Consider the following 24,889-nt stretch of genomic DNA (forward strand, 5'->3'; position numbering starts at 1 on the left):
GGGCCTCTATTTACACGTCATATTTTGACAGCAACGCGTAAAATTAAGGCTCGTGGGAACAGAACATCGTAAAACCAATTGAAAGCAATGGGCAGATGTTTGTAGGCGTATTAGGGTGCGTTTTTCCAGGCGTAATTCGAGGCGTAAAACGCCCGAATTACATCTGAAAACACTGTGTGTTCACATACCCATATATATATATATATATTATTTTGTGTCTCTCAGGAAATCAAATGTTTCCCTTTCTCAGATCAGACCTGTCTGTGGCTGTAAGGTAACTGGCTGGAGCAGGAGCCCTTCCCCACTCATTTGTCAGCAATATCAACCCCATGAGTCATTTGCCAGCTAAAAATGCAAGTGGTCAGGGGAAGATTTTAGAAAATCATGTAGTCTGGCTACAACACTGTGGTCAAGTTTTTCTTTAGTTTTAGCATTTATTTCTATGTCTACTGTATTGTTTTAATCCTCAGTAGGCGGGGAACAGTTTTGAATGTCTCTGCCCATTATCCTTAAATAAGGATTAACCCCCATTGTTTTTTGGATTAAAGATGGGAGTGAGCTGGATAAATTCCTTCTAAGAGTAGAAATAGAGTACAACTTCCATTGAGGTGGGTCTAACCAGAGTTTGGTTGTGCGACTTGGATTGCCTGATCCTACTGTTGTGCGATTTGTAGTCCTACTACAACAATATATGTGAATGGAGAAATATATTTGGGGGTCGTGCAACTGTTAAAAATTACATTCTAGGGGGTTTCCATAATTGGGAAAAAAAGGGGGTATTTTTTTCTTTCCAGAAACAGCGCCACTCTTGTCCATGGGATGTGTCTGGTATTGCAGCTCAGCATGATTTGCGGGAATAGGACTGAACTGCAATACCAGACACAGCCCACAGACAAAAGTGGCGACGTTCCTAGAAAAATCCGCAAACTCTCTCTCCTTTTTTTTTTTTCCTAATTCTGGACAACCCCTTTTAAGATCCATGTATTTCTGTGTTGCAAACCTATTGGGTTGCATGCAAAGTGTGGCCGCACGTCCTATGGATGTATCGCCTACAGCAGGCCTTAGGGTGGTCTTACACGGCCCAACGAGGGCCGTGTAAACGAGCGCCGATCAACGAGACAGCTCATTGATCGGCACTCGTTTGCTCCTTTCACAAGGAGCTATGGATGGGGACGAGCAGTCGTTACTCCGATCACTCGTCCACATACATTTCCATCATGTCGTCAGCACATCTGTGAACGCTCGTTTAAAGGGCATTTACTGTGTTTACCTTATCTCTGGTAATTAAATAAATTTCTACAATAGTCATGTACAGAGATCTAGACCTGGCCCTTGGCTACAGCTGTCATTTCTCTGTTACACTCCTGTAGTGCTATGGGTCACATTTCAAGATTTGTTTGTTCTTTGTGTGAAGGCAGTTTGTTCTTTCACAAAATATTTTGGAGTTTTGAAGGTCAGGGTCACATCTCCGTCTGTAGGTGCGTTTTATTCTTGTCTCTTCCTCGTTAATCCCTTTTCGGGGACAAGTCTATTGGTGTTCAACTGTTTACAGAGCACCTCCACTTTTGGTGGTTCTTGCCAAGGTGTTTTCTCTGCCTCCTAGGTATGTATATTCACTTTGAACGACCCCTTCTAGTTCATTCCTGCCATACAGCGAATATAGAAACTGTAGAGGCAGAGTAGACGTACGTGAATATTTATGCAATGTATAACATGAGAAGAAAAGTCCCAATGGAGCAGAGAAGGTTAAAGGGGTTGTCCACTTTGTCTTTTTTCGTTATAAGGCCCTGTTCACACTGAGTTTTTTGACACGGAAACCGCGTTGGAAACACTCCAAAAAACGGCCAAAAATACCTCCCATTGATTTCACTGGGAGGCGGACTTGTTTGTTTACGCCTCTGACCTCCCATTGAAATGGCGTGCAGGCAGATCAAAATCTGCCTCAAAATTCGGAATTTTTTGCCTGCAAAAAACTCTGTGTGAACAGGGCCTAAGGTCCCCCCCAACAATAAGCTGAAAAGGAGGTGTCCCACTGCTGTGACCACCAATGATCAGCTACAATCTGTGGAGGAACCTGGCAGAAAGTGTTTAAACATCCTGCAACTCCACCACAAGGGAAATTAAGCATTGGGGTATGTGCACACGTAGTGACCAAAAACGTCTGAAAATACGGAGCTCTTTTCAAGGGAAAACAGCCCCTGATTTTCAGACGTTTTTTGAGCAACTCAGGTTTTTCGCGGCGTTTTCGCAGCGTTTTTTACGTCCGTTTTTGGAGCTGTTTTCATTGGAGTCTATGAGAAAACGGCTCCAAAAACGTCCAAAGAAGTGTCCTGCACTTCTTTTGACGAGGCTGTATTTTTACGTGTCGTCGTTTGACAGCTGTCAAACGACGACGCGTAAATGACAGGTCGTCCGCACAGTACGACGGCAAACCCATTCAAATGAATGGGCAGATGTTTGCCGACGTATTGGAGCCCTATTTTCAGACGTAAAACGAGGCATAATACGCCTCGTTTACGTCTGAAAATAGGTCGTGTGAACCCAGCCTAACATAGTTATCATTAAAATCAATGGGCTGTCCATGTAATGCAAAGACGTGCCGGGTCCTCCAGAGCAAAAGGCGTTCATTGTAGCTGCTCTCCTCTCTGTCTGATAGATGGGGGTCCTGAATGGGAGACCCTCCTCTGTTATCCCAACATTCTCTAATAGGGCATTAGAAAATGTAATTTCTAAAAAAAACAACCCCTTTTAAAGAGGCTTTCCACCTAAATTTATTTTGCCAAACATGAGTAATACAACAATAAGAGATAATGAAAATCATGATTTGAATATTGACAAACGTTCTTGCCCCTTCTCTGCCCTCCGTTAGGTCTTCAGCTCATGCCTGCACTAACTAATATAAGATAGACATTGCTGGGTGTGTCCAACCTGACAAACCCACTGAAAAGATTGGTTGTTAGGAAGTAGATCCATAGCAACTAGACTTCCTTCCATGACTCAGCTGTTCAGCTCAAAGCTGGATTGGCACTGTGCTGCCAATAGAGAGGGGGGAAAAAAAGCTTGGCATCTGAGACTGCAATATTAATCAGATTTTCTATGGGCTGTTCGCACGGCCGTTTTTCTTCTAACTGACCGTGTGAACGGCCTGTGAAAATTAGGATATGTCCTATTTCTGTTCATTTTCACGGACCCCTCAAAAGACTCAAGTCTATGAGGAATCCGTGAAAATGGGTCCCGCACTGTTGCAACTAGTTTTTCACGGCCGATTTGTCACGCTTGTCTGAATACGGCATAAGATATATATTTGATCAGTTATATTGTGTTCGTATTTATTTATTTTTGCGAGTTTGCATAAAGGCGGGTCTTCAATTTAGGCAAAATCTATCCCATTCTGAGCTAGTACAAGAGGCAAGAGCCATGTCCGATGCGGACGACTCCTTTTAACAGTTTTCTCCATAGTGGAAGAACTTGTATAAACGTATATTTTTTGACGGCAATGTGTTGTACTAACGACCCGATACCTGCGCTGTTACTTTAGCTAGACTTTGATCTCCGAGTATTACGGCTCATGGTGTGTGAGGTAATGGCTATAATATAATACGCCTGCATTCAACTAAAAATGAATTTTTTTTGTTTTGTTTATAGAATAGATTTTCATCTCTGCTTGGCCCCCTCTTTCCTCTCGACACCACCACTCCCGTCCTTCCCTGGTCTCCAGGACTAGCGTTTATTTAGCAGGAGCTTAGCCTGCGGCCGATCTCCATAACAACCGTAAAATAAACAGGTCAGTGCCAGGCCTGAGGCATCCTGACTTCTAATCCAGCCGGGGCAGACGCCGCCACCTCATCAGCCCTGTCAGGATATTGCCCATTGTGTGGTATATACAGATCTAAGTATATGTCTATAGACCACAGAGTGGTGATTACAGGGGAAGCTGAGGTGAGTGCCCAGCTCCGGCAATGCAGTTGTCGTCCCCCCTCTTCCCCATTCCTCTCACCTCACCCTCCATCGTCGTCCCATCGGGACCAAGCTGACCCCATAATTATACCAGAAATAAGTTTTCTTACCTCACCACCGCCCTCCGCCTCCCTCTAATCATAGTTCTGGCAGATTTTAATGTCAGTTCAGAAATGGCTCCCAGATGCTGAGGTTGGTCTACTTAATGAAAGCGATAAATGAACTTAAGGCATAAAACCGTAAGAAAAATTTTAACACTCCGTTTGCCAGGCAGCATTTCATGTGCGACAGCACGGATCTGATGCAGTAGAATTTGTTTCGTTAATAGACTATGATGATCAAAGACGGGAATGGACAAATAGAGGTTGTCGTCCGGCTCTACCAGATTCCTGAATGGTGAATGTCCCAAGTTTACACAGCGGTGCACTCCCTGGCCCCATAAACTACATAGCTAGTCCGTATTGCCATTCAGGAGTCTAGGAAAGCTGGGCGACCACTAATATAAGGAATTGTCACCCAGGTTTCTTTAGACAAATTTTTTAATTGTACTTACTTGCTGTGGTATCGACGCATAGGAAAGGAACGATAATTGCAGGTATTTAAGTGAGAGTTGATGACATAGAAAATCGACATGTCTTTTGGTGACGAGAGGTTAAATAAAGGCACCGCAAGCCTCTGGCAATGTCCCAGGCCGCAGAGAGTTAATAGCAAGGCATAAGAGAGCTTTGTGCGGGATACAATATCCCAGCATGCTTTTCAGCAGAGTCTGGTTTTTAATTTGAGGCTAGAAGTTGGCGCAGATTTAAGGGATTGGAAGAGAGACGCGTCCAGAGTGAAAATATTTACACAGCAGCAAATTCCAGCAGGAATTCAGGGGCCGGTGTCTGAGAGCCAAACAAAGACTTCTTTCTGAGGTTTCACTCCTCCGTATTGTGTTCTGCACTCACTCCTGTGTATTGTGTTCTGCACTCACTCCTGTGTATTGTGTACTGCACTCACTCCTGTGTATTGTGTACTGCACTCACTCCTGTGTATTGTGTACTGCACTCACTCCTGTGTATTGTGTATTGCACTCACTCCTGTGTATTGTGTACTGCACTCACTCCTGTGTATTGTGTTCTGCACTCACTCCTGTGTATTGTGTTCTGCACTCACTCCTGTGTATTGTGTACTGCACTCACTCCTGTGTATTGTGTTCTGCACTCACTCCTGTGTATTGTGTACTGCACTCACTCCTGTGTATTGTGTACTGCACTCACTCCTGTGTATTGTGTTCTGCACTCACTCCTGTGTATTGTGTTCTGCACTCACTCCTGTGTATTGTGTACTGCACTCACTCCTGTGTATTGTGTTCTGCACTCACTCCTGTGTATTGTGTACTGCACTCACTCCTGTGTATTGTGTACTGCACTCACTCCTGTGTATTGTGTTCTGCACTCACTCCTGTGTATTGTGTACTGCACTCACTCCTGTGTATTGTGTTCTGCACTCACTCCTGTGTATTGTGTTCTGCACTCACTCCTGTGTATTGTGTACTGCACTCACTCCTGTGTATTGTGTTCTGCACTCACTCCTGTGTATTGTGTTCTGCACTCACTCCTGTGTATTGTGTACTGCACTCACTCCTGTGTATTGTGTACTGCACTCACTCCTGTGTATTGTGTTCTGCACTCACTCCTGTGTATTGTGTACTGCACTCAGTACTATGTATATATATATATATATAGTGCTACGCTTCCACTCTACCGGATCGAGTACTCCCACCCCTATCGTCTGCCCAAGTTCCCCCTACAGTACTCCCACCATTGCTCACATGCGATTGAGTGAGACCTTCATCTGTGCAATGCATTGTACCCAAGTCAGTTGCCATGTTGTTTCAGCAAATCAATGCACCTGATCGGCAAATTTGACGGTGAACACGATGTGTAGATTGGCCGATTATTCACTTTGCCTCATCTAAAGCCGACCTCAAATGAACTCGTCCAATGAATCCCAATAGTGGATGGATTGTGAATCGGGAGACCTTGAACCATGTGAATAGATTTTCTCCATTTTTAGTTGTTCTTTACCCATAACTGCATATACTGTTTCAGAGACCATAAACCTAAAGTCTCTCTCATCCCCATTTGCTATGTAGATAAACGCAGTCTATTGTTCTCTCTTTTCAGCCATTTCAGGCTATGTTCTACAACGGATTGAAAGTGAATGGGTTAGTATATAGTGATATATGGGCAGTTTTTGTTGTTTTTTTTCTGTAGGTGTGTACTGACGCAATCCTGTGCAAGGGTCTCGGACATCTAAAGGCCCTTTTACACCGGCCGATAAGTGGCCGGTGCAGTGAGCGCCGATCAACGAGACATGGTTGATCGGCACTCGTTTGCTCCTGTCACACGGAGCTATGGATGGGGACGAGCGGTCGTTACTCTGATCGCTCATCCCCATACATTTGTGTCATGTCGGCAGCGCGTCTCCCTGTTTACACATGTGCTGCCGACAACGATAATATTTTCATTTTTTAAAACTATACGATCAGCAGATGATCGAGTGTTTGCTCGTTCATCTGCTGATCGCTGCCTTGTTTACATGGGCCAATTATCGGGCAAACGAGCGTTCACAGAACTCTCTTTCTCAATCATTCCTCTGTGTAAACTGGGCAACGATCAGCAGAAAAACAAGCAAACGTTCGTTCATCGGCTGATTGTATCGTTTTAAATGGCGAAATATTATCGTTGTCGGCAGCACATGTGTAAACAGGGAGACGCGATGCCTACATAATAGAAACTATGGGGGCGAGCAATCGGAATAACGAGCGCTCCTTCCCATACTAGCTCCTTGTGAATGAAGCAAACGAGCGCCGATCAACGAGCGGTCACGTTGATCGGCGCTTACATGTCGTGCTGTGCAAGACCACCTAAAGGCCTAAATGCACACGACCATAACTGTTTTGTGGGACATAGAAACAAAATCGTGGATGGCACACGGACAGAAAACTGTGGTCGTGTGCATGAGGCCTAATAGGTGCACAGTAGGGGTAGCATGTGCAGTTGAACTATGGCCCCCCTGATTTGCCACATAGGACCACATTTTGTTATCCGTACTGTGTCTCCCTAAATCGTCTTTATTCATATACAACAATCACTATCTAACCCGTTAATCCTCTCTTTGACAGTCTCTCCCTGCCTGGCTTTCCTCTTTTCTCTGTCACAGCCATGCTTTGCCCCTGCTTCTCTCCCTCACCCCACTGATATTTTGGATAATATCTCTATTCCTTCACAGAGAGACCTTTCTTTCCTTGTAATATAAAACATCGCCTCAGGATGCACACACCTGCCCCCCTCCCTCTGCTCACTCCATGCGCACTCGCCACAGATTAGCCGCAGACCTCCTGCCCAGTTTGGATAATGACTTCCAGACCCCCCCCCCCATCCCCCCTCTTCTTAATGCTGAACTAGACGAACTCCTTCCAATGCCACATAGCTGCAGGTAAAGGGTCTACAAAATTGTGCAAATGACATTTGTATATTATCTGATCGTGAGCGATATACGATGGGGGGGGGGGGGGATTTTCCCTCCTTAATGTCATGTAAGAAAAAAGCGACAATGTTCTGCAGATCTCAAACTGTAAGTATTGAAGTTTGTGCGGATCAAAGAAATGATGTTACATGCACATTGCCAGCAGCAGGAGAGTCTTCAGAGTTAAGCCATTAAGATGATCTGGTAAATGTTACACTCGGCAGAAAGGAACACACGGCTGTGATAATATACAGGTCTCCGACAGGAAATAGTCTGACACGGGGATATGCTACATAATCAACTCTGCGTTATTATGTACAAGAGCATTCATCAATGGAGTCCAGATCCTACCTTTTTAAAACAAAACAAATCTATCCCTTCTGGCGTAAGCTACACTTTTCTGCAAGGGTTGATGAGTATTCATAACTCTCCCGAGGGCCCGCACGTTGGCCCCCCCTCCATTTACCATACGCACAATCCTTGAGGTGGAGCGGTCTGGTTCTAATGGCTTCAACAGATGAGCAGATACCTCACTTTTTCCTATAACTTTAGTAGCTGGAAAAAAAATGGAAGTAAGACTCTGGCAAAAGATTAGACACGTAGAGAGAGCTCAAAAATGGCCACGTACCACGTAATTAAAAAAAAATAAAAAATTACAGCACCGTCTCCTATTTACAGCGCAGTATAATATGTAGATTCTGCAAAAATATGACGGTACTACGTCTGAGACCAGAATAGAAAGCAGACATTCTGCTGCTATTGACTGATGTGATTCAGAAGAGACCGCAATATAAAGCGGGTTTAGCTATCCTGTAGATCTTGCACAGCTATGAACCATTATAGAGGGGGGGGGGGGGGCGACAAAGACCAGACACTTAAAAAGAATCCATATTTATTACATAGCGGTCAATTATTAAGAATCGGCACCACTTTGTCCAGCAATCGGTGCCTTGTACTTTGAAATCCCCAAAACTCCTTGACGTTACTGTTCATTTATCAGGAAAAGATATTGACCACCCTCACAGGAATCGGGTGCATGCATTATTTCATAACCGTATCCCTTCTGAAAGGATGTTCTGTCCAGGCCGCTAAGTGCCGCATCATGTCAGAAGTCTTGTAAGACTTTAAATTTTTTTTTAGCCTTTGCCCCTTCAAAGCAATCCGAGCTTTCAGTTCATGGCATCTTCTAGGCTAAGCCTGAGTCCAAACATTTAACGTCCAGCTAAGAACATCCGTCTCCTTGACCCCCGATACTTGATGATCCATAATCTTACCAACAAATAGCGTCCATTGTGCTCACAGGCAATTGTTCCAGTATGGGATCCCTGCTTGTCACTTCGACTGCAAGAAGTTTATTTCTTCTATTTTGTCTTCTGTCCAAATATCTAGACAGCACCGCTGTCTTCTGGGCAGGTCTCCCGGTAAGCTCAGACATTGTCTGAATAAAACATATCTTGGAAATTCCCTCTGTTAGTACCGGGGTGTGTCTATGAGTCCATAGTTTTGGAGTCAGTCTTCCGGCTTAAAAGTAAGAGTGTGGGAGCCGTCCCGTTGGCGTCTCATTATTATTTCCTACTCTGGAGGAATCCATTAGAGGTTCTTCTGACTCCCAACCTCTTTCGGTACCCGATGGACTCTCAGATAATTTTTTTAACTCGCCTTTCTCTACTAGGCCTGTTTTTACACCTTCCAACTCTAAAGGACCTGCGTTTTCACATGACTGTGCTTTTTCTCTACGTCTTCGTGTATAGCAGATTGCACTTACTATGACAACCAAGAGAAGGATACCAGCAGCTACAGCAGGAACCAAGACCAAAGTTAGACTTCCCTCTTTGGTTTGTGTAATGTGGGCACTAGGTGTTGGAGATTCTCCCATAGTCTGGGCTTCGGAGCATAGTTCTGTCTCTCCACTTATATCTCGCATGGATCCGAGACAAATTCTATATGTGCTATTAGAATTCAGTCCCTTTAAGGTGTAGTGTGGGAGTGTTGAAGGTAGCTGGTATGTGTCCGGCCTGTTGTCTAATCCAGAGAGGTTTTGCACTGTGAGCCTTAGTCCTGGTAGATCATTTTTACTTTGGATATAACTTTGTAGATCCACTTTCAGCGAACTGCTTGTCTTTTCAAGAACTTGCAGCTCCATTTCTGGTGGCTCCGAAAAATCGGCTGATAGCATCTCACAGTACATCCCATAGAATCCTAGTGGACATTCACATTTCACTTCTCCAAGGGGGTCTAAACGGCAAAACCCACCATTCAAGCAAGTTTGGGGTGGACACAGCTGATCATATTGAGTGGGTACTGCAGGTTCCTCTGTTGGGTTATTAGGTGCAATTGTAGTGGTGGTGTCTATTGGTGTGTATGTTGTTCTTGGATTGGTTGATGTAGGTGGTGCAGCTGTACTGGTAAGTGCCAAGGTTGTAGGCACAAAGACCGTTGTTGGTATAGGACATCCAAAGTCAGAATTTTGCAAATTACGTAAAATCTTTCCTGCATTTTTGGGAGGAAAGTGGCAACGAGTTTCATCTGAACGATGAAGAGCAGCCCCACTGACTCTCAGCCATTCTGTTAGCCAGCTTAATAGGCACACACAGTTAAAAGGGTTTTGTGCCAGACTTACACCATAGAGGCGTGGTGTGAATTGGAAAAGACCCTTTGGCAAAGTACGAAGGCTCATTCTACTTAGGTCTAAGTCCTGTAATCTACTTAGGCCTGAAAAGTCATCCGGTTGAAGCTGGGAAATTTCCATATTGCCGGCTAGATTGAGTTTGGTCAAGCCTCGTAGACCTGAAGGAACCTTCGTTAAATGATTATCAGATAGGTCCAGTTCATGAAGATTCTTAAGTTCATTCAACAGATCCGAGGGCACCTCTTTCAAACCAAGACCAGCCAACCTTAAGGATTCTATATTTCTTGCATGGAAGATTTCAGGACGAACAACAGGGATAGCATTATAGCTAAGATCCAGGAGCAGAAGATGAGGTAGAGAGAAGGCTGGATGGACTACTAATTGATTTTTGGTCAGTTTGAGTTCAAGTAGGTTCTCAAGACCTCTGAAGGCATCTGGATGAATGCTGCGAATTTGGTTCTCATTGAGGTACAGCCTCTCTAGACGACTCAGACCTTGAAAAGTTTCTGCAGAGATCTCCGTGATTTGGTTTGACGAAAGGTCCAGGTTGAGGAGGTTGGTCAGTGTTTTGAAGACACCTCCAGGTAGATTAGACAGATTGTTATGGGATAAATCTAAGAGCTGCAGGTCCCACAGGCCTGAGAAACTGCTCTCCTCTACTGAACTGATACCATTTTCGAAGAGGTATAAGCTGATCGTGCTTGGAGGTATGGTGCGAGGAAAGCTGGGGTTCTTGCGACTCATACAGAAGACTTGAGTAGGATGGTTGCACTTACAGCCAACTGGGCAGCCTTCAGTAAGGACTGTGTATGCAGCGCTGAGGACAGTCCATACCCACAGGAGATGCATGGTGCAAGTTCTGTAAAAGAAAACAAAAAATATTAATAAACTTTATCCTGAAAAAGTTAAGATGTGTATTCGTGTCTTTATTCGAGCTTTCACCTATGAATTATTATTCGCGTTATGGACAATGCTAACTTTATCTAAAGTTAAAAACATTAATCATTAGATTAGGTTTATACTATGGGTCCTACAGAGAACGGGTTAGGGGTTAACGTTTTCTCCTCCAAGCTGGAACTAGACTTCATTTTCATCGACTGCATATTATCTGGTATGGCGTCTTATAAGGTTTCTACTATGATTGGCAGATTCCAATTTCTTACTTGAACCTTTACCACTGAGCATGAAATTATCTAAAATGATCCTGGTGAGGCTTGTGCTAACAGGATGCTTCTGCCTCGTAGTGAATCCGTTAATAATATATCCTGGTATTTGTACCCCTATCATTTAGGTTACATGAACTCTCAACTCCTGCACAAGAAAGGCTTGTGCCTGTCAGGCCATGCCCCATGTGTATAAACAGAACCCCTACCGGTATGCAGACCCCCCTCCCCTATCTGTCACTTGTAAGACATCATGTAGATAAAGAGACTGTGTCCTAGGCCACACAACCTCGCACAGGACGCCTCTCGGGTCCCATTTCTAGATACGCCGTCTTGTACAGGCACAGGTCAATGATCATCTCTCTCCAGGGTGCTGTGTACATGCAGCTTACACCTCAGTCACCGCTTTTCGCCCTTATCTCCGCTTCTGTTTAGACAGTCTTTATTTTTCTTCTGTAAAGACTACAGTGTCACTCTTCAGACATATGTAGGGAGGTCGTAGACATGAAGACAATTCTGCCAATGTGATTGAAGTCAGATTGATGGTAGAATCTTTGCAGAGTCTTATGAAACATGGTGTGGGCGGCTTTACGCAGCCTCTACTTTGCTGTCTTTAGCCGTTCACAAATACGGATGTAGCAGTGCTGAATTTGCATTGCCATGATGGGATCCAATTTCAATTTTGGTATTAAATATACCGCTCTCAAATAGAACCATAAGGCTGGGTTCATTACGCCACAGATTTGACCACCCCAAATCCGCAGCAAAATCTGCATGTTTTTACATGCAGATTTTGTTGCGGATTTGCCACAGAATTGCTGTTGAGCAATTGAAATCTGTAGGCAAAACATAGGAATTTGCATCGGATTCACTGTGGTCAAATCCGTGGCATAAAATTACGCCACTTGCGACTCCACCCTAATACAGCCATGTGATTGCAGCCTTATGGGCTACAGTTTCTTTGCATCATGATACGTTATTCATTAAGTAGGTCTATCCTCAGTCTTCCCAAATACCAATGACATAAGGCATCATGCACACGACCGTAATGGATTTTACTGGCCGCAAATACGGATGCAATTGCGGAAGCGCCCATATACTTCTATGTGCGGGTCCATTCCGTAGTTGCGGACAAGAATAGGACATGTTCGATATTTTGCGGATCATTTTGTATGGCCCGGACACACATCCGTAAATATACAGAAATGTGTCCGTGGCCCATAGAAATGAATGGGTCCGCAATTTCATCCGTAATTACCTGATCTGTATTTACGGATAAAAACTACGCTCGTGTGCTTGGGCCTAAGGCCAATGTTAGGGGGGTGGCAAACTTGGCAATTGCCCAGGACTACCGTATCCTAGGGGGCCCCTGAGGATAAGAAACTTTAGGAGCAAGCTGAAATAACCAAGTATTATTAAGTGGTGTATGGTGGTATCATTTAGGAATTGAATGATGTGTTGTGGGCTGAAATTACAAGAAAAACTGCCTAAAAATGGTAGGGGGGGGTACTTTATTTGGTGTACACGGCCTCATTTTCTATAAAACCGTCCCTGCTGGCAGATTTCAGCCTCTCTGCATTTTGCGACCTTTAGTCCTGCTCCGTCTGTACATTCATAAAGCCCCCGCGGCACACTCGCACCAGCCCCCCCCCCTGGTATTAGCTGAAGGCTGCTCGCATATAAAGTAATCCGAAAATAAATAAGATCCGTAAATCCCTTAGCGGAACAATATATGGACATTGTATTTTATATCCGCTCATGGTGGCAGAGTTCCCCCTCCGCATGATTACATTTCAGATGAGGAGAGATAGTGTCTGTATATCGGTGCCTGTACTGACAGAGTTAAGAAGGGGTCAGTAGGAGGCAGGTAATATTCTGAGGAATGTGCAGCTGTGAGAAGGGGGAGACCGAGGTGAGAGAAGGGAAAAGACCAGAATATAAAGAGGAATAGGAGAGGAGATGTTGCAGATGGTGGGGAGAGGAGGGACATGCTGGTAATTGCTGACCAGGGGGGGCAAGGCTTATGTGTCTGGTGAGACGGTGGGGTGGGGGGTCATCCTGTCGGGAGTAAATGTTCTACACAAAATACCCTGATAACTTATTTTTTTTTTTTTTTGTTCCCCCATCTATATAAGCTTCACGGTGTTTAAGGATGGGGTATTTGGGATATTTGTTTAAGATCAAGTTAAAAGGACACTTGGTATCAATCACAATACTTAGGAGGTTGCGGAGTACTGGTAATGGTCCCGGCCAGCGGACTTGCTGCAAAATCCATCCTAATGACCATGTCGATATACCTTTGTTAAAAGTTTGCAACATTCGGACCCGCACGGATCTTCTAAATGAAACTACGGTGGTCTACACTCGGTGGAGTAGACCTGTGTGGGGTCTGGGTATTACAGAAACAGACCCTAAAATGCAGAGCGATTTATTCCAACTTGCATGGAGCTGTTTCAAGCTTGTTAGCCCTCATGAGTGCAAGATATAGAAGCTATAGCTCAATGCAGAAGAACTTGAGGAAGAGTAGGGTGAGTAGGACTTATAGTAACCAAAAAGCCTTGCAAAACACAGCAGGATCTTGTTCATTTTTATTTACTTAGCGTAATCTTATTTACATAACTTCCATCGCATATCCCAAAAAAACAAGGTTAATCCGCGGGCAGTGACCTTTAAATTGTTCCTTTATGCTCCTGTTGCCAACTTCTCTATAAAACTTGTTTGGCCGACAGCTTGGACTAGTGTGCACGTCTATTTTAATGGAGGGAGGGTGACCTGGAAACCTTAAATGCCCGATCCTTGTCGTCCCCCCCCCATTGGGGAGTTGGGTGGCCCCCATACACATTAGTTTGTCGGCAGATCCTGCCAATATCATCAAGATCCGCCAACCTAAATCTAAGGTGTATGAGAACGTTATAAAGCCAACAAGCATATAGAAGTCTCCTGCTTGTTGCACACGCCAAGTGCCACTCAGGCCGTTTTTCACGGCACCCGATAGTTTTCATGGACCCATTCACTTTATCGGGTCCGATCCGATCCGTGGAAAGATAGGACATGTCCTATCTTTCCACAGACGGGACCCAGCCGGCACACACAGTCATGTACATGAGGCATCATTTTTAGTCCTCATCAGTGCAATGTATGTAAATATTGAGAGGAGCACCATCACAGGTCAGTCTGTAAGGTAAGTGTTCGTAGGGCAACCAAAAAGCAGAACACCGACCCCCTACTTTTTATATTTTTTTTCTGTATATTACTACTTTAATTCATCTGCATTAAATTAAAGGTGTTTCTTAAAGGGATTGTCCACTTTCAAGGTCCTATACTTAATACAGCCTACCTTTTCTTTAGATGGGTTAATCTAATAGAGATTTCTAGAGTAGACGTTACGAGTCCTCCAGATGTTCCAGAACAAGCCAGCATTCACCCTGTACAATAATGTAGTGCACAGAATCTGACACTGCGCAACGTAAAACTAATGAAACTTCTTTAATTAGAAATGGTATGAAGAGAATACAAGCGGGTGTCATGAAAACTCGGGCAGTTAGTCATCCTTCTTAGTGGTTTTACAGCCTTAGCCTCTCGTTTTCATACCAGGGAAGGATTTAGAACAGCAAACTTCAACGCCCTTCTCCTTAAATATGGCCTAAACCTCTTGTGTATTTTTGGTGACGCTTGAGTCCTCATGCTTTATATGTAAGAGATATATTAGGCATTCTAGCATGACGCATCATCCCTATTATAGGTACTGTAGATTGTTCCATATAGAAACACCTATACTGCCACAATTTGAAGGGAACCGGTCACTAGGAATAGCTCCTTTTTGAAGAGTAGGTCCGTGATCCGTAGAAACAGCGCCACTATAGTCCATAGCCTGTGTCTGGTATTGCAGCTTAATCACCATTCACTTCAATGGAGAAGCGCTGCAATATTAGACACCGTCCATAGGCAAGAGTGGTGATGTTTTTTTGGGGAAAAAAAAAAGCAGACCCTTTTTGTTCTTTTCTGGACTACCTCCTGCTGAACTAGTTGACACAATTGCACACCCTAAATTGACCCATTTAGGCTAGCCACTACCCCCGGACTCCTTAGAAACAAGGCTCTCCCTGCTTCTCTGATCCCTCGACTCTGATCAATAGCTCATAGGGATATGTGAGAAACTTTGGGTGCAATGGCTCCTTCTGTACAATGCCCCAATACCTCTGCCAACATATAGACATAGGCTTATTAATTATTGACAATATGTCCGGTACAGTGGCAGGAGTTCGGCAACAGCGGAGTAACCGTATAGGGAGGACTATAGGGAATATTAGGACTATGGGGACAGCCCATGAATTATTGGGATATGTGTCTCATTGGTGAAGGATGAGGGGGAATCAGCGAGTGTTACCGCTGTTGCATGGCTTCCTATAGGATACTGTGATATGTTCTTAAACCACTATATACCCCATTAAACAGCTTTACTCTGTAGGTTTGTATGCCGTCACCCTGGAGGCAAGCCGTATATAACACTGCCCCTTGGTAATTGTGCAGTGAAGCCTTAGAAATGCCAGTTTAGGCATTTTTCCTGCCCTTAGGTGTTATTGGAAATCTGCATTCGTTGGATTCTGCAGGTCAGGACATGAGAAACCTTCTGGTCTGGAGTCAGAGAGTCCATCGAATTTGCAAAGTCACACCTGTTACAGTACACGGACTGTCTGCGCTGTCACTTTAAGTGCAGAGTTATATACCTTACATGCACATCTGTACTGAGATGCTGTTACTGCAGTATATTAGGGAATGCTGGGTCTATATAAGTAAACAACGTAATGAAACTTTTTTTTTTTTATAGCCGATAGATATGTTAGGAATTTTAGCCATAGGACCGACATGGGTGCTAGAAACCACTGGGAGGTGACGGGTTAATTTGCAAAAAGTATAGGGGTCAGTGATCTCGGGAACACTCATGAGCGGTAGGAAAAACAAACTTTAGGACAGTGACATTGTGGATGATCATCGAGCTTCCTTTTCTCATTGGCAGGTTCATAGCTGTGAAGTCTGCAGAGCATCATGCCTGCAGATGTTTGTGCCAACTGTCTGTGCGGAGCAGCGGGCCCTGCTTTATATATGAAGCCCAGCACATCGCAGCGTAGCTTCTCTGATGAAAGCGGAGTGTGACATAGCACAGCGACCCCGCATGTGTATACCGGCCAAATATCACACATTGTTAACTAGCAGCTCATGACTCAATGATGTCACCATTTCTTATTCTGGGTCACAACCCCATAAGGACAAATCTGCCTAGTTAGGCCTCATGCCCACGTCCGTGGCGTATTTACTGACTGCCACCCGCATTTGCTCACATTATAAAGTATGGGAGCCCAGTCCGTAAATGAAAAAAAATAGGACATGTCCTATTTTTTTTTGGCGGGTCATTTCTTCGGTCGGACACTTACTCGTGAATGTACTGGAAGGTGCCCGTGGCCCATAGAAATGAATGGATCAGTATTTTTATGTGCAATTATGGTCGTGTGCATGAGGCCTTAGGCAGTAATATAGGAACAGGGGATTATTAGCCATTTAGGGGTCTGGGAAAACGGGATGAAATCCAGTGGGGGATCGATAAAGACGGCCATATTGGTTGTCACCCAGCTTTCCGAGGAATAGATAACTAACAAACGGCTGGCTAGAAATTCTTTACACCGAAAAGGACGACTCAAGAACTTTTTTTTTAATTTTATTTTTGAGGGAAACCGTTTTATACTAGATCTCCAAAATCTATGTTTACAGACGTAAATAACCTTTACTCCCACATAGACCTGTTTTCTTCTGCATGAACTTGTACGTCTGCAGAGCATTGCATGTTCAGAATTCCTACCCAATAAACCATGAACGTATTTACGGTACCTATCACAGCCCCGGGCTTAATATATATAATTACAATGTGTGATTTCCAAATACTTTGCTATACAATAGCTATTGTGAGAGCTATAGGATGCGTTCCAGCCTCCCACTCTATAGCTACCTCTGAAATGCGTTGCCCTATTGTCAGCTGATGTACAGACAGGTAGGGCACCATTTATTATCTGTATGTTTTGGCTGTAAAATCACAGCAGCTTAAGATATTAAAGCTTTATTAAGATCTGCGGAGAAGAAGCTAGCTCCTCTGTTCTTTGTAATGCTGATCAGGAGTCGAGACACAGCTTTTTTAGGGTAGTGATGCTCTTCTATTGCGGCTTCATTTCATTGTTACCTTCCTGGCATGTAGTAGACGATCTGGTATGGGGGACGTGAGCAATGCGGCAGCTCTATGTATGTATAGACCCCTTTTCAAATGACTGCCACCCCGCTAATTAGTTGATTGGCACAAATTCGGCTCCTGGAAGTTTTTAGTTCAGCCATACATTTCCCCTTCAGATGGATAGGAGTCCTACAGAGTGAGAGCCTTTCTTAGCAGCTCTCCGCTCTGGCTCATAAAGGGGGGTCCCGAGCGGTCCCTGACATCCCTATGCATAATGGGGAATATGGACCGTAGTTGCCTTGATCAGACAACCCCTTTAAATTTCTGTGTGATGGAACACATTTCCATTGGTCAGAAAATATAGTTTATCTCCATAGACGTACCACCGAGTTGATGCGTCAGGACTGAAGGAAAGCCGTGTGAGATTTAATGGCAGCCATATTTGTTGACAACCAGCTTTCCCATAAGCAGATATAACGAAGCAATGATTTAACAGAACAAGTACTTTTTATTTACTTGTTAACGAAAATTTCTAATATGCTTTCTGTATCAATTCCTCTCATTTTTCAAGATCTCTGCTTGCTGTCATTCAATAGGAATCTTTGTTGTTTACCACCAGTGGATTAAAAGGAGTCCTGGTCATGTGATGGACACACAGGTGCCCGGCTTGTTACAAGTCAAAGTCCTGATAAGGGTCAGTGAATTGTGCCCCTGCTGTATACGTGAAGCTGTCGCTTGTGTGTTTCTTTTTCTATGCAACTTGTAGACCAAGCAGGAAAACTCCTTTACCAAACACCGCAGGGAGTTGCCGCAGGGTTCTGAATAACTACTTACAAATGTGTCGCCATGTTTGCTTCATCTTGCGTTTGAAGACGAGAGACATTTGGCAGAGACTGTCACATGCATTAAGAAAGTACAGCCGCATCTGTGCCAGAATAAACTGCAGGGTGTAAGGAAGCACTTAATGAAAAATGTCGTCACCGAAAAGTTTCCAAGATGATGTATAAATATTAATTTCTAAATCTCCATAATGGATCGGGATGATATAATCCGGGTTAGGCAACGTGTATTTCTCCGGCTCCCATTAAAGTGCCAGCATGTTGGGTTAGTTGGGCATGGAAGTACTTGTGTAGGGCAGCCAGGGGCATTCATTAAAATTGAGTTATAGAACCGCTGCAGAGAGGTTTTTGCATCAAGGAAATACTGGGAGTTGTAGTTTCACAGCAGATGTCTGTTATTAATAGGCTCAATCTAAAGCCCCATGCACACGACCGTAAAATCGCCCGTAATTACGCTCAGTTATCACGGGCCCATTCATTTCCATGGCCGACGGACACCTTCCTGTATATTTACGGGAAGCTGTGCGTGCCCCTAGAAACTTTCAGAAAAAAATAGGACATGTCCTATTTTATTTTACGGACCGTTCTGCGATACTTTATAATGGGAGCACGGCCCGTAAATACGGACGGCTGTCCGCGGCCGGCCATGGTCGTAATTTCTGGGCACGGTCGTGTGCATGGGGCCTTACTCTCATGATGTATATTTTTTGCTGGATATTGTAGTCCTACAAGACCTGTAGTAACTAGTATTCCAGTAAGGAAGAAGGTACAGAGGAAGTGTCGCTCTCATTACCTTCATGTATCAGTGTGAGTGGGGTAAAGTTCACCGCCGATGTATTCCTATTCAAGTTTAGGGGGCTGCGACCCTCACTTTTCTGGGCAACACTTTATAATCCTCCTGCCACACCCAACCCTTAATTACATCCACTGCCCACAGTTCACCTGCGGAGACTGGGTCGAAGCTCAGAATGGGCAGCTATATTATTATACCCAGCCTGTATATCAAAATAAACAAGGGGGTCCCGGGGGAGACAAGAGTTCCAGGGTCTGACCCCTTGTTCAGCTATTGGATGCATGATGCTGGAGATTACATTGACTTTTCTGCCTTGACACTGCTACTCGCTGCATTAGTGGCCCTCAGCCTGTTTTCTATGAACCCCATTCTGCAGGCTTCTGTATATATGAGGTTGCGCCAGTCCAGCTCTGCCACACATTGAGTGATGACGCATGGCGATACTCTGAATGATGTCGTTCAGTCAGCGGCTGTGCCCGATGTGTGTAACCGTCTGACCCGTCACCATCAGCCTGTTCTTGGCCCTGCCACAGCCTCTGAGTAATCCTGGGTGTTGGTTTGGACTTTTATCTGTCATTTCAGCTGAATTGCTCTACAACTACCTGACTGACTCCTTTATGCTCCCCCCGTGACCTTACTAAAAAACCACTATCTACTCCATAGCCTTGGCCTGCAGCCTGTCATCTACTTACGGGTTTACGTATAGCAACTTTTTATATAATCGGAAATCTTCGGTCACATAGACAATTACCAGCAAAATGATCAGGATGGAGAATGACCTGCTAAGGAACGATCTACTTCAGAAATCATGGAGGACACCCCATTATAGATCATGCAATTATTCGGCAGCATTGGAAACGTTCTCCATTATCAAATTACCGTTCCTATAATGGATCCTAAGGCTGGATTCACATGAGCATGTTTGGTCCGTAAAGGACGGAACATATTTCGGCCGCAAATCCCGGACCGAACACACTGCAGGGAGCCGGACTCCTACCATCATAGTTATGTACGACGCTAGGAGTCCCTGCCTCTCCGTGGAACTACTGTCCCGTACTGAAAACATGATTACAGTACGGGACAGTTGTCCTGCAGCGAGGCAGGGACTCCTAGCGTCATCCATAACTTTGATGCTAGGAGCCCGGCTCCCTGCACTGTGTTCGGTCTGGGACTTGCGGCCAAAATATGTTCCGTCCTTTACGGACCGAACATGCTCGTGTGAATCCAGCCTAAATCTTAAAAGTAGCAATAGAAAAAATCCTAAAGTCATAAGGAGCCAATAAAACAGTCTTAGAGCTAATTTGACCACAATAATCGCTTCCAAAGACGTCAATAGAAAAGAATCCAAAAAGTTCAAAATGGCACTCTGATTAAAAGGGTTCTCCCGGGCTAGTACATGGGGTTTATTGTAATGAGCGTCCCCTCACGGAGAGGGAGAGAACTTTATTTTAGTCAGATTTGTTCATTTGGTGCCTATATTTGGTTCGAGATGACCTCAGTTTATTTTAACACAATTATATGTACATTGACTGCTGTGGCATCCAAAGCGGACTGTTGACATGAGATATGTGGCCAAAATGGCTGATTTTGTTTTGTTTTTTTTTCCAATTCTCATCCATGATATTTTGTGCAAACAACTAATAGACATTGGCAGAGATTTATCAAAACTGGTGCAAGGGAAAAGTGGAACAGTTGTCTATAGCAACCAATCAGATTCTAGCTTTCATTTCTCCCTTAGAAAATGAAAGGAGTAATCTGATTGGTTGCTAAGGGCAACTGCTCCCTCTTTCACATCGCAGTAGTTTTAGTAAATCTCCAATGTAAAATTTTTCATCTCCCCCCCCCCCCCCCCCAAACTGGTAGTGCGCCATAACCTGGAGTTTATACTATGACTGGCCGATCGTACGTTATAAACGAGTGTTTTTTTTTTGGTTTGTTTTGTTTGTTTTTTTCCCTCCTCCCTGCACCGGTTGCTCGTCTGTCGGCCAGTTAAAATCTCATGTCTATTGCCAAATTTATAGACCTACAAGACATTAACAGTGCTAGTTTCAACAAACTTTATTTATAAACCCCAGAGCACCCCTTTGATTTCTAGATGTTCCCATTAATTCGTGAATTAGAAGACATAATGACCAACTGGAAAATCTGACAGGATTTTAGTTGATTTATTGGGGGTTATTAGGCTGGGTTCGCATTGGAGCGTTTTTGTTGGCATTTTAAAACGCTGCCAAAATAAACGCATATGAATAACGCAACAGAAAAGCGCAATGTAAACTCTGTCTGACTGTTTCAAGGTTTTTGTTTTTTATATATCTGGTAAAAATCAGTAAGGCCTCATGCACACGACCGTTGCTGTTGATCGGGCCGCAAACTACGGATCCTAATATTTGGGTCCGTAATGCTCCCAACCATTCCGTATGTCCTTATAACACAACTGTGTTTTCGGGAGTCATCTGTATTTCGTGGTGCGCACACATGGGAATCTCACGTGATCGGACTTCACAGGCGTTTCCGTTCAACGCATCAGCAAAATGGGGACCGCGTACGGATGGCTACCCTGTGCTGTCCGTTATTTTTCGGATCCATAGACTTCAATGGCGACATGGGTCCGCAAAAACTGACAGGGATAGGACATGTTCTATGATTTGCCCAACAACGGATCCGCAAAAAAAACGCTGATGTGTACAGGGCCCCAAAAAATGTGGATAACACACTGCAAAAAAACCACGTCCGTATGTATAACTTTAGTATGTCTAAATGTGAGCTGGAAAAAGGGGAAGAGGTCGACGAGCAGCAAGATGCAGCGATACAGCCATGGAAATCATTTATACGCCATTGAGAGGCAGTCAGAGTGGTAATCAGGGCGCAGTCACACGTAGCGTACTCGCTTTGTATTTCCGCAGTGTAAAAATCCTCTGTGGAAAACTACAATATATGCCTATGGGAAAAATATTCTGCAACTTCCTCAGATTTCTCTAGTTCTTGCGTTGCGGAATATTTTTCCCGCAGGCATATATTGTAAAGTTTTCCGCAGCGAATATTCACGATGAGGAAATCTAAAGCAGGTACGCTTTGCACCCTAGTAGAAAAACGCTATTCATATGGTTGTCAGAATTAATGGCACAGAGTAATGAGGAGAGTTAGTGATAGACTAGTTATGGGGGGGGGGGGTCTAAATAAAATTTGCGATTAAAGTTACGTTATCTATATTTTCTGTGCAAAGGAATGCGGCCTGTTGTTTTCTGTTATCAGCCATTTAGCCTCTTTAGAAGCTGACTGTAATATTTGTCAATGTGATGGCAGGAAGTGCCTGTCCCCCGTGGACACTACGATAGCTCTACTGCTGAGAACTTTCCGAAATCTTTGCATACGTATACGTCTTAGGCTTTGTTCACATCTGCGTCAGGGCTCCGTTCCGATGTTCGGTCGGCGCTATCCGTCGGAACGGAGCCCTGACTGATGCAAACGGAAACCAGAGGTTATGGATCCGGTGCCAATGGTTTCCGTTTGTCTCAGTTGTGCAGGGGTTCCGTCGTTTTGACCGAATCAATAGCGGAGTCTGTCAAAATGATGGAACCCTCTGGTTTCCGTTTGTGTCAGTCAGGGCTCCGTTCCGGCGGAGAGCTCCGACGGAACGTCGCCCTGCCGCAGACGTAAACAAAGTCTTATTACACCGCTGCCATATTAGAAGCCTTTGGGTTTAGAGTGTCTTTAAGAGGAACCAAGTCATTGTCGCACAGGAGTCTGAATTCTCTATTCATTTACATGGAAAGGCGAATATCTTTCACGTGCAGCCATGACTATCCTGTACACCTGGACAGTCTAGCACAGTCGGCTGTGACCCCTGCATACACAGGGTTAATTCTGGCCGTAGTGATCCCAGGCACAGATGTGCAGTTATGTATTAATAGAAAGCAGCAGTGCTGTGCAATGTCAGGCCCTGCGCGCTCGCTCTCTTTATGTGTGAGCTTTGTACGGCGTCCAGGCTGCCTCCTCTGCACAGCCGGCTTGCGCTGTGTGTGGGAAGCACACAGAAGGACTTTGTGTAGTGTGTGTAGGTATGTTCTGCTGTGTACAATTCCACCGCATCATCGTCGTGTACGTCAGTAAAGGTAGCGTGAGGTGTATTTGAAGATGTCACTATGTTCAGCTGTAGTAGAGCTGAGTTTGTCATTTAACAATTTGCATCCATATGGTCTGCGCAGGGCGACAAATTATAGAGATGATGCAGCAGGTTTACCTGCAGTCCTATGTAAAACCACTTCTGCAATTATCACAATCGTGGATAGCGTCTATGAGGCTTGCTATATAGAGTTAAATTATGAGACTTTGGACACCCTTGATTTTGTCCATACAGATCTGGATCTCCTAATATCCAATAGGTGGGTGGTCCGTGAATTGAGCCCCTAATCGAACAACAATGAAGGGGGCTGCGGCGCATTTCTCTATTCCAGAGCGGAATTGACGCGGTTTCCATTTAAATAGATAGGACTGTAAAGCGCATACAGAACAATCTGAGCAGAAGTCGCTAAAGATAAAGCCTCTATCTCCTGAGAATTGTTGTCCTCCGCTGCTGTTTGTTGTACAGTGTGTAGTCTGATTGTATCTGTGTTTGTATACCTGACCCACCGCGGTGACATTGTCATGACACAATATTGAGCATCAGATGAAGCCGCCACATCTGCATCTTGTTTACCTATATACCCTTGAGGGAACACCAATTACTCCGTACACTGTTTATATGTATATATAGACAGTGTATCAATAACCAGCTGTACACACATGTAGTAAAATCACATAGTCCGTATATAGGTAAAGCCATAAAATAAGAATCGATCCTTACCGTGAGTCCCGAGACTGCGAGCAGCTCCAGGCAACCAAATGACATCCAGATGAGTAAAGTTCTGCAACTTTTTTTTTCTCCTCTCTGAAGTTTGCTTTCCTCCTCCTCCTCTCCCAACACCTCTATATAACTTTTCTAAGAAGCCTTTGTCCTTTCAGATTCTTCCCGTCTTCTTTTTTTTTTACCTCCTTCAAAGTTTTTCTTCTCCTTCTCTCCCTCTTTTTACTATTTTTCCTGCCCCCTTTTCCTTTTTTTTTTTCCTTTCCTCCAGCCTCTTCACTCTTTCTGGCTGTGGAAGTGATAGTTTAGCTATTCCTATGCTATTTGCCTGGGGCAGGGAAGGCGTTACCAGGACAAAGGCAGGACTAAGTTTCCTCCAGTGCCTCCTAACCCAACCATTGGCTTGAATGAGTTCCCCCCCCCCCATCATAATCCAAATCCAGGACCGTCCCACCTCCACCTTTACACTGACCGACCCCATACCTACAGGCTGCCTGGAGATGCTGCGTTAACCCATCTTGCATCACTAACCTTTTCATAACTTTGCAGTTTACACAGTATGACCCCCACGCGCCAGGCTGCAAGAAGAGACATAGACAATGCTTCACAGTCAATATCTGGATAGTTTTATCTTATCTCCTAAAACTATCACACTGGGGATCAACTTTAACTAGCGCCATACAAAACTTAAACCTGTAATCTTTTATATAGGAGATAGGCTGAGCCTGCTTTTCACCGCTAGAACCTAAAATGTAATAGGAGGGCCATAGATATACAGATATAATGAGCGCGGTCTCGGTCTATGGTAATAGCTAGACCAGTCAAAAATCCTGTCTAAACCTTAAGGCCCTTTTACACCGGCCGACACTCGGCCGATGCAGCGAGCGCCGATCAACGAAACGTCGTTGATCGGCACTCGCTTGCTCCTGTCACAC

General features: G+C 44.3%; 2 protein-coding genes across 4 annotated transcripts in view; one reads left to right on the top strand and one right to left on the bottom strand.

Annotated features, from left to right (window-relative positions):
- The window catches only part of LOC142655834 (mitochondrial import inner membrane translocase subunit tim16-B-like), a 110,435-nt gene that overhangs the window by 46,286 nt on the left and 39,260 nt on the right, over positions 1–24,889 (top strand). The gene's annotated exons all lie outside the window — the stretch shown is intronic.
- VASN (vasorin) lies at positions 8,346–24,236 on the bottom strand. The gene is made up of 2 exons (XM_075830447.1): positions 23,955–24,236; positions 8,346–10,958 (listed from the first exon to the last, which is right to left on the bottom strand). The coding sequence occupies exon 2, from the start codon at positions 10,946–10,948 to the stop codon at positions 8,993–8,995; it is 1,956 nt and encodes a 651-aa protein (XP_075686562.1). The 5' UTR covers positions 10,949–10,958; positions 23,955–24,236; the 3' UTR covers positions 8,346–8,992.

This window comes from Rhinoderma darwinii, chromosome 6 (genome assembly GCF_050947455.1).
Source record: "Rhinoderma darwinii isolate aRhiDar2 chromosome 6, aRhiDar2.hap1, whole genome shotgun sequence".
NCBI lineage: Eukaryota > Metazoa > Chordata > Amphibia > Anura > Rhinodermatidae > Rhinoderma > Rhinoderma darwinii.

What these genes read in the sequence shown, in the direction of transcription:
- VASN (XM_075830447.1), bottom strand. Translation starts at nt 10,948, where the DNA reads ATGCATCTCCTGTGGGTATGGACTGTCCTCAGCGCTGCATACACAGTC.